The 10499-nt window shown below is 41.5% G+C and overlaps 1 protein-coding gene across 1 annotated transcript in view; it reads left to right on the forward strand.

The window, feature by feature from the left end:
- Vipas39 (VPS33B interacting protein, apical-basolateral polarity regulator, spe-39 homolog) overlaps nucleotides 1-10442 on the forward strand; it is a 37885-nt gene extending 27443 nt beyond the window's left edge. Inside the window, exons 13-17 of the mRNA XM_013013462.1 lie at nucleotides 234-368; nucleotides 1683-1724; nucleotides 1972-2061; nucleotides 6165-6251; nucleotides 10263-10442. Of these exons, the coding sequence (XP_012868916.1) occupies nucleotides 234-368; nucleotides 1683-1724; nucleotides 1972-2061; nucleotides 6165-6251; nucleotides 10263-10442 (534 nt within the window). The remainder of the gene's footprint in view (nucleotides 1-233; nucleotides 369-1682; nucleotides 1725-1971; nucleotides 2062-6164; nucleotides 6252-10262) is intronic.
- Nucleotides 10443-10499: the final 57 nt, after the last annotated feature.

Consider the following 10499-nt stretch of genomic DNA (forward strand, 5'->3'; position numbering starts at 1 on the left):
ATGAGGAGGTTGCTTGCTAGGCATGCACTTTACCACTTGAACCATACATCCCAACCTCATTTTACGGATTTTACTACCCTCCTCTTATCCCTAGGGTATCCTAGGCAATTTCTTTCTTTCTCTCTTTTTTGCTTCATCCCTGGATTGGGAAAAACAACTTCTATATTATTAAAGGTCTTTCTCCTTTCTCTGCTCCAGATACTTTTTTTTTTTTAACTTGGCTTAATCCACAGGCAAATGATCGACATTTAGAGGCAGCAGGACAAACTGAGATCTTCCGAAAGCATCCCCGGAAAGCTTCCATCCTCAACATGCCACTAGTGACAACGCTTTTCTACTCCTGCTTCTATCACTACACGGAGGCTGAGGTACAGGAAAAATACAAAAGAAAGAAACACAAGAAGAACATAGTTCCAATTCAGTATCTTTTATTTATTATTTTTATTTTTTATTATGTAGGTAATTGTAGAAAGGAGTTGCCATTTAACAAAGCAGTGTATGAATACACTATATCCTGATCAATGTCACCCTTTCAGAATTCTCACTCAATCCTCCCCTACCCACCTCCTTCCCTTACTCTTCTCAATTTTTTTTTTTTTGGGTCCGGTCGTGGGGCCTGAACTCTGCCTGGGCGCTGTCCCTCAGCTCTTCAGCTCAAGGCGAGCGCTCTACCACTTGAGCCACAGCGCCACTTCCAGCTTTTTTTCTTTTTGCTTATGTGGTGCTGAGGAATTGAACCCAGGGCCTCAGGCATGCAAGGCAAGCACTCTACCACTGAGCCACCTTCCCAGCCCATCTTCTTAATTTTGTAGGATATACATTGGGTTCTTATCTGCATTTTCCCCCTCTTCTCCTATCTATTCACTCCCCCATTACTCAATCCGATATCTTGATAGACTCTATTAACAATGGGTATGTAGTGCCTTCAGAAATCTACCTGGAAGCCAGGTGCTGGTAGCTCAAGCCTGTAATCCTAGCTACTCAGGAGGCTGAGATCTGAGAACTCTTGGTTTGAAGTCAGCCCAGGCACCAAAGTCATGAGACTTTTATCTCTAATAAACTACTCAGGAAAAGCTAAAGTTAGCACTGTGGCTCAAGTGGTAGAGCACTAGGCTTGAGCACAAAGAGGCTCAAGGATAGCGCCCAGGCCCTGAGTTCAAGCCCCAGGACAAGGGGAAAAAAAAGAAAAGAAAAGAAAAAAGAAAAAGAAAAAAATCCTCCTGGAAGCTCTCTTGGCCTCAGCAGGAGTGTGCCCAGAGGGATACAGGGGAACATAAGGGTTTGCGTGGCTGGCTTCAATAGGCTGGCATTCTAGCAAAGTATATCATATACTGTCTCTTGTGCTGACTCTGTGGCAGGCTCTGTTCAAAGGTCCATAGTGTCCAGTGGTTTGCCATGGAGTAGAACGGCATATCAGGTAGCTGTGGGGCCTTTTTTATTTTTAATTTGGAAGTGGACATTGTCCCCTTCTATGAATTACCAGAAAATTTGAAAACCACCTTATTAATTCAATTCCTGATCAACTGGATTCTGTTGATATCCCCCTAGAGTCATGGAATTTTTCTCATAAGCGAATTTCTGAGTCATAATGGTTAGAATGAGATGTAGAAAGTTCGTGTGGTAGAAAAGAACATGGGAGAGTGAGTGCCCTCACTGACGTTCCTTCTCCTCTTGCATCCTAGGGGACATTCAGCAGTCCCATCAACCTGAAGAAGACATTTAAGGTAGGTAGATAGTGATCAGTATTTTGTAAAGTAGAATAACTACATGGAGTGGCTGTTGGCTTTGTGGAAGTGAGGGAAGACCTGAACTGAATGCCGTGCAGCAGGGCTGGATGACCTGAGAAGTTTATTAATTTTTAAGGGGCAAAATTGATGCCAGAGAATACATATTCTTTTTAAAAAAATTATCAAGCCACCTCTTTTGGGACATACCTACTTCCTCTTAATTTTTTCTGTTTCTGTCTTCTAGATCCCCGACAAGCAGTATGTGCTGACAGCCCTGGCTGCCCGTGCCAAGCTCCGAGCCTGGCATGATGTTGATGCCCTCTTCACCACGAAGGTGGGTGCCCTGGAACTAATTTGGGTTGCTGAGCCTGGGAGAAAGGAGGGTCTAAGTTATAGTTACTAACATTTTTTTCCTCCAACCTTTAAATTCTCCAAATTTTAAACCTAAAGAAAACTTGAAAGATGATTATAGTGACCACTAATAGTCTCTTCCTACTTCACAAATTTATTAACATTTCTGCCATATTATTTAGCTTTCTCTTTTTCTATATCATGCATTTTTTTCTGAACCATTGGAATGAACTGCAAATCTGACGTTTCCTTTAAGTACATAATCATCTGTCTTCTTTTTAAGCACATTGTTCTTAATATGATTGGTGCAATATCATCACTTGTATTTGCCAAATATATATTTCAGAAATATAGTCAGTATTTAAATTAGCTCTTGACAATTGTTTTTTTTGTGTGTGTGCTTGCTATTGAGATCCAGTCAAGGATCTTACATTGTATTTGGTTTATGGTTTTTAAATAATTATTAGATACATTTTAAGGTGTACAATATATATATATATATATTTTGGGGGGGTGGGCGGTCCGGTCGTGGGGCCTGAACTCTGGGCCTGGGCGCTGTCCCTCACCTCTTCAGCTCAAGGCTAGCGCTCTACCACTTGAGCCACAGTGCCACTTCCGCCTCTTTCTGTTCATGTGTTGCTGAAGAATCAAACACAGGGCCTCATGCATACAAGGCAGGCACTCTATCACTGAACCACCTTCCCAGCCCTTGTATTTTCTTTTGACTAGCAATGTTAATCATTCTTATGTTCTCTTTGGGTTATTTATTTATCTGCTATAAAATTTAGATATTGACTATCAGAAATTCAGCTTATAACATTTTCTCCTGATTCACAGGTTTTAATTGTTTGCTTTGCTCACAGTCTTTGTATTTCTTTTAGTTTAAAATATTCCTACTTACCTTTGCTCTTAAAGCCTGAGTTTTTAGTGGGATACTCAAAAATCCATTGCCAAGGCCAATATCAAGAGCCTTTTCTCCTATGAGCTCTTTTAGAAATTTCTGCTTTCAGGTCTTATGGTTAGATCTTTCATTTATGTTTTGTATAGTATAAATAAGATATCGAATTTCATTCTTTTATATTTAGAAATGTAAAATGCAGTTTTCTCAACACTTTTTATTTTTTATTTTGTCGGTTGTGGGGCCTGAACTCTGGGCCTGGACGCTGTCCCTTAGCTTTTTACCTCAAGGCTAGCACTCTACCACTTGCACCACAGTGCCATTTCCGGTTTTTTTCTGGTGGTTTACTGGCTGGCTTTGAACTGAGATCCTCAGATCTCAGACTCCTTAGTAGTTAGGATTATGGGTATGAGCCACCAGCACCTGGCTAGCACTGGTTTTTGAAGACACTATTGACACTATCCTTTCTCCCACTGTGTTTCCTTGATGTCCATATTAAGTTGTGCCGATATTGAGCATGTGTGCTTGGGTTTATTTTTAGGCTTGTCTTCCTGTTAGTAGTATTCTATGAGTTTATTTTTGTTTGTTTGTTTGTTTGGAGTTTGGTCATGGGGCCTGAACTCTGGGCCTGGTTGCTGTCCCTCAGCTCTTCAGCTCAAGGCTAGTGCTCTATCACTTGAGCCACAGCACCACTTCCGGCTTTTTTCTTTCTTTTTTTTTGTCTGGTCGTGGGGCCTGAACTCTGGGCCTGGACACTGTCCCTCAGCTCTTCAGCTCAAGGCTAGCGTTCTACCAACTGAGCCACAGCGCCACTTCTGGCTTTTTGCTTTTTGCTTATGTGGTGCTGAGGAATCGAACCCAGGGCCTCATGCATGCAAGGCAAGCGCTCTACCACTGAGCCACCTTCCCAGCCCAGCGGCTTTTTTCTTTTTGCTTATGTGGTACTGAGCAATCGAACCCAGGGCCTCAGGCATGCAAGGCAAGCGCTCTACCACTGAGCCACCTTCCCAGCCCCTATGAGGTTTATTTTTAATGCCAGGAGTATACTGTTTTTATTACTAAAACTTTGTAATATAATTTGAAATCAGGGTATGTCCTACCTCTAATTTCTCTTTCTCAGAATTGCTTTAGCCATTTGGGGTCATTTATGGTTTTATAAAATTGGTTTACATTTTGAATTTCAAGATTTTCATTATGGGTTTGAAAAATTTTTTGTTTTCCTTCTTTTTAATAAGTCCCATTAACTTCCAATCAAAATACCTATATAAAAACCAAACACTGTACAAAAGTATAAGTACAAAAAATGAAGAAGGCTGGGGATATTGCTCAGTGGCACAGAGCATGCCTACCATGGGAGGCCTTGAGTTTAATTCCTGGCATTCAAATTTTTTAAAAGGGGATCCTTTCTCATCATCTTCTTTGTTTTTTTTTGGGGGGGTCTGGTCGTGGGGCCTGAACTCTGGGCCTGGGCACTGTCCTTCAGCTCTTCAGCTCAAGGCTAGCGCTCTACCACTTGAGCCACAGCGCCACTTCCAGCTTTTTTCTTTTTGCTTATGTGGTACTGAGGAATCGAATCCAGGGCCTCAGGCATGCAAGGCAAGCGCTGTACCACTGAGTCACCTTCCCCGCCCATCTCATCATCTTCTTACTCCTTGCTTACTCCGTGAAGCCAAACACTATTAGTGCCATATAACTGTAATCCTAGTGCTGAAGATCCTAGTTTAAAGCCAGCCCAGGCAGGAAAGTTAGTGAGACTGTTGACTGATGAAAAAAAAGCCAGAAGTGGAGTAGTGGTTCACATGGTAGAGAGCTAGCCTTGAGCAAAACAAAGCAAAACAAAAAAGGGACAACTCCCTGGCCAAGGACCAGGACAAAAGAAAAGTCTGAGCATGTAATACTTAGCTACTCAGGAGGCTGAAATCTCAGATCACCATTCAAAGCCAGCCTGGGCAAAAAAGTCTGTGAGATTTTTTTTTTGAGGATCTTTTTTGATAATTTAATAAGCAAAAACACATCAAGTTAATCTGTATTCCAAGTCTGTTATAACTACACTTCCATGTCAAGCATTCTGTTCCTCAGTCTTCCTTTCATCTTAACCTTGTGGGTTAATTTTTTTGTTGTTCTTAATATATATTTTTTATTGTAAAGATACTGTACAAAGGGGTTACAGTTACATGAGCAAGGTAATGAGTCTGTTTCCTATCAAGCATTGTTACATCCTCCTTTGTTTTTCCCCTACCATCCCTTCCCTCCCCACCTCCCCAACTCCTCCATCTTCCCTACCCCAGCAAAGTTGTAAAGTTCGTTTTCAACATACTGTCTTGTACATCTCATTATTACAATGGGTCATCCTGTATCCTTATTTCAGCATTTTGTTATTTCCCTTCCCCTCCCCAAATTAGAAAAACGTATATACAAGATGCAGGACACTGGGATCAAATAAACAAAAAAAAAAAATCACATAGTACATTACAAGTACATTAAAAAGAACTGCAACAAAGATTCTTATCTCTAAGTAAGCATCCAAAAGGCAGGAGGTGGACCTGTGGCTCAAGTGGTAAAGTGCTCTTCAGCGAAAAATCTTAGGGACAACATCTAGTCCCTAAGTTCAAGCCTGAGGACTGGTGTGTGCGCATGCATGTACATGCACACATGCGTGCACACACACACACACAGTGTGATCACTAGCTTTCTAGACCTTCAGGAATTTACAAATGAATATTTATGTATACATGTAAAATATAGATATTAGGATTTTGAACACCAAGCAAGTCCTACTACAAATATTGTTGATTTTTTGAGAGAGGTAGAGAATAGTACTAGAGATTAAAGCCAGGGCCTTCCCTGTATATGCTAGGCAAACTTCCTACCCTTCAGCTATATGCATGGCCTTTTTGTTTTGGGGACAGGGTCTTTTTGTTACTTCTGGCTGGCTGTCCTTAAACTGAAAATCCTCTTTCCTCCACATCCTGAGTAACTAGGATTATATATGTATACCAGCTTTAAATCACTTGTTCTCTATTGCTGTTTCACTGACTTTATTTTGGTATTTTTGTTGATAGATCCAAGAACTTGTTTTCTGTTTTAACTTTTCTGCCTATGTTATTCTGGTCTGACCGTAAAACACAGGGAGAGCTCAGAGTGTGTTGACAATATTCACCATATACTGCTGCTCTGTCTTTTTGCAGAACTGGCTCGGTTACACCAAAAAGAGGGCACCCATTGGCTTCCATCGAGTTGTGGAAATTTTACACAAGAACAGTGCCCCTGTTCAGGTAATGATTCTGAACAAGAGTTAGGTACATAAAACCCTAGGAGACCTAACTTTTAGCTGCTTTTTGTTTAGTGATACAAATTTGACCTATTCTGGTATTTCCTAATGACAGTACAATGCTGGGTCTTGAGACAGGAATGTCCAGGATGGGATACTCTCTTTCCTTTAGAAGTAATAACAGAATGCCATCTCTGAGGAGCCATGTGGAGACTGATGTACTATTTTTATTTTTATTTATTTTATTTTTGGGGGTGGGGTGGGAAGGGTTGTGGGGCTTGAACTCTGGGCCTGGGCACTGTCCCTCAGCTCTTCAGCTCAAGGCTAGCGCTCTACCACTTGAGCCACAGTGCCACTTCCGGCTTTTTTCTTTTTGCTTATGTGGTGCTGAGGAATCGAACCCAGGGCCTCAAGCATGCAAGGCAAGCAAGCACTTTACCACTGAGCCACCTTCCCAGCCCTGATGCTCTGATCAGTAAGCCAAGCAGATAGAAAAAACTACTGGATCTATAAAACAAATATTACAGGTTTAGAATATTCAGACTGCATTATCCTGTCTTCTGGGGATGGATGTGACTTACTGTTGGAAATAAATAGATGGCAAAACCAGAATAAATGCCCTAAATCAGGCATTCTGTAAAATACAGAATAGGTATTTTATCGATCTCTGAGCAAATCAAAATTCCCTATATAGTAAAAATAAATAAATAATCAGGCTGGTTACAGTGATATATGGAAGATTTGGAGAATCGTGGTTAAGGCCAGCCTGGGAAAAACTTAAGAGTGACTCTACCTCCGTCAGGGAACAATCCAGGTGTGTCCCTGTCATCCATCCCAGCTCTGTGAGAGGCATAAGTAAGAAGAGAGTAGTCCAAGGTCAGCCCCAAGCAAAAGTTTAAGACCATACCCAAGAAAGCAAAAGACAAAAAAGGCTGGATGTAGCCAGGAGCTGGTGGCTCATACCTATAATCCTAGCTACTCAAGAAGTAGAACTGTGATTTGTAGAGCACTAGTCCTGAGCAAAAAAGCTTAGTGATAGCACCCAGGCCCTAAGTTCAATCCACAAGACTTACCAAAAAAAAAAAAAAGGTCATTATGTAGGTCAAGTAGTAGAGCTCCTACCTAACAAGCCTAAGGCCTTGAATTAAAACCCCAGTACTGCCAAGAAATAAAAAGAAAAGGGAAAGGAAGGAAGGAACTTAGAAGGGGAAGAAGGAAAAAGAGATTTTCAGTACTTCCCCATTCTGATCTTTTGTTTCTCTTTTTATCACATTACCTAGCTGTGAGCCTTGATTTATCTCATTCCTGCTACCTCTGCAGGGAAACGTGAAGACTCCTCATGCCTTCATTGTTTGCTCTTTCCACAGCAAATTCGATGGAAGAATTAAGTGGTCTTGGCTTCATTGAAACTCACCTCAGTTCTTCCTGTCCTGCCTGTGAAAGTACAAACAACATCACACCCACTTGGACCCTTTATCAACAGGCAATACTTGCTGCTCTTGAGACAGAAACCAGCACCTGGGCACAGGTAGCTTCCGACTGATCTCTCCAAGGACATCATATAAGAGCCAGTTCCTAACATTCTGATCCATGAGAAAAACACTCCACCAGGTGCTTTTGTGAAGGTGGGAGCCCATAGTGGGTAAGATCTTTCTTGGTCTGAGAAAAGTGACTGCTCTAGAAAGGATGTCTCATAGACTTTAGAGTACAAAAGGAGCCACAGGGTGGCCACTTCATTCCTCTCAGCTAATTATGATCCAGGACCTGGTGCTGGACATTGGCAGTTATGCTCTGAAGGAAGTTGGAACAGAACCAAAATGACTGTCTTCCGAGGGCCTAAGGAAGGCATGCCAGAATTGCTCAGCACTACTGGAGACAGATCCAAATCAGACTGCCGAGAGCCTTTGCGTGATGATGGGCACTGCCTAGATGTTGTGTTTCTTCAGCCAATATCTGTCTACTGCTCCAGTCTATTTTGTTCAGAAAGTCAGAGAGCCCCTTTCACCTGCATACGGAGATGACCTGGGCATGAGATAGCCCATATCTCTCTACTCCTATCTCAGACCCCTACTCTTATATAGAGCTCAGGTTTAGCAGTGCTGGAGCGCTCTTTCTTTAGGCAAAAATCTCATTCACCAGAAGCATTCAGAAGTTTCTCCTGAACTGAAGTTGGTGACACTTTCCACTAGGATGTTCCCATGCTGACTGAAAAGGATATTCTGTATTGCTAATCTGCCCTGTATCCCTATCAGCCTCTCTTCTGTGACTGAACAGTTTTCTTGACATACTTAGACTCCTAATAAAGCTGTTTCATCCTTGGTGCCTTCTCTTCCCCACTTGGTTGTATTGTGTAGTTGTCTGCATCTGTGATTGCTTTCATGGCCTGTCAGCTGAGATCAGGAAGATTGCAGTTTGAGGCTAGCCCAGGCAGAAAAGTTCACAGGACTCTTTCTAACCTATAACTAGATGCGTGCACCTGACATCCTAAGCTATATGGGAGGCTGAGATTGGGAGGATTGCAGTTCCCAGATAGCCCAGTCTGCAAGACTCAATCTCCATTGAGGGAAACTGGACAAGGTGGTGCTTGCCTGTGATCCCAGCAATGACAGCAAGCCTAAAGTAGGCAGATCTGTGGTCATGTATGTGCCTGGTGGGAAGCAACACCCTGTCTCAAAGTTTCTCTCAAAGCAGCAGCTTTCTTCAAGCCTGCTAACAGTTCTACTCTGCAACATTATATTAGTTTGCCACTTGTCTAATGGGAATCATAAAAGTGAGGGCAGGCATCTATTTGTAAGATATTGATTTTTCCCTTCTTGTATATATGCTCAGACATAATTGTGATGGTCTTTTAAAAATATAGAAAATAGAAAATACATTAAATAGACTGACAAGCCTCTAAACTAAGTACACAGTGAAAAACAGGACTAGAGGTGTTGTTCAGTGGTAGAGTACCTGTTTAGCAAGCATGAGACTCTGAATTCAAACCCTAATACCACACAGGCACAAATGGACTTCTTGATCACCAAATAAAAGGATTGGGAAAATTAAATAGTGCTAAAGATGAGGCATAGAGTTCATTATAGTAGAGCATTTGCTGAATCCCTGGATTCAGTTCTCAGCACTATATACATAAACACAAAACAGAAACAACTGATTTTTTTTGGTGGTACTAGGGTTTGAATTCAGCTCATGCTTGCTAGACAGGCCCTTTTACCACTTAAGCCATATCACTAAGCAAAAACGCAACTTTTCATCCTACCCATGCCTGAGCCAGAAGGATCCCAAGTCCAACCTGGACAACTTAGTGAGACATCAAAAACGAACAGGGCTGAGGATTATCTTGGGGGTAGAGTGCTTACCTAGTACGCACAAGGTCCTGGGTTAATTTTTAGTAATACGCACACACACACAGAAGAAAAAAGAATCAAATTTGTGTGATATTCTAGATAGAAAAAATAGAAGTCCAGCATCCGCTGTTGGGAAGATACTGGCTTGGTATAGTATAATACTTATATCCTCGTGTTCAGATCACAAAAATTGTTGGCAGGGCTGGCCCCTTTAAGACTCAGAGTCTGAAGTGATCTAGTAGCTAGAGTCATAATGACAATACTCTTGAGTAATTGTTAGAAATGTAGTCCTTACCTGTCTGGACCAGACTTTCTAAGGAACAGAGCCTATCTCAGTTTGGTTGGTGAGACTGTATGTAGATGGGGTTTATACACCTTAAAAATCTGCATGTTCCTACTCTAATTAAGTGACTAGTGATATTTATTTGGGGCTCTTCTGTCTTGAGGGGAGTACAGAAGGGTAATTTTATTGAAATGATGTTTTATGTATTCAGGGTATAATTTTACTTAAAATTTTTTTTTGATAATTTCATTGATATGAGGTTTTTTGTATTCCTATTTGTAAATTTTAGAGAATGGAAGGGAAAAGAGACTGGCCCAGTAACACCTTTGAAGCCTATTGTTAGTATAAATTCATCTGCTGAAAATAATGTCTGTGGCCTAAATAGAGATATTACTTTGGGCCTGTGTTCAGGTTTTTCATGAATCCAAGATTCATGGGCAGTCAGCGATGTGGACTTGAGATGCAAACAGATACAAACTTGAAAATCTGGAAGCAGAGTGGTAGTGCAGCCCACCAGTATGTGGGCTATGCATATACAGCATCACACATAAGCCCTTCTGCATAGATCATTCTTTGTTCTTCTAAGGAAAGGAGCCAAACTGACTGGTATCTGTCACTGCAG

The sequence above is a fragment of the Dipodomys ordii genome, unplaced genomic scaffold, assembly GCF_000151885.1.
Source record: "Dipodomys ordii isolate 6190 unplaced genomic scaffold, Dord_2.0 Scaffold2, whole genome shotgun sequence".
NCBI lineage: Eukaryota > Metazoa > Chordata > Mammalia > Rodentia > Heteromyidae > Dipodomys > Dipodomys ordii.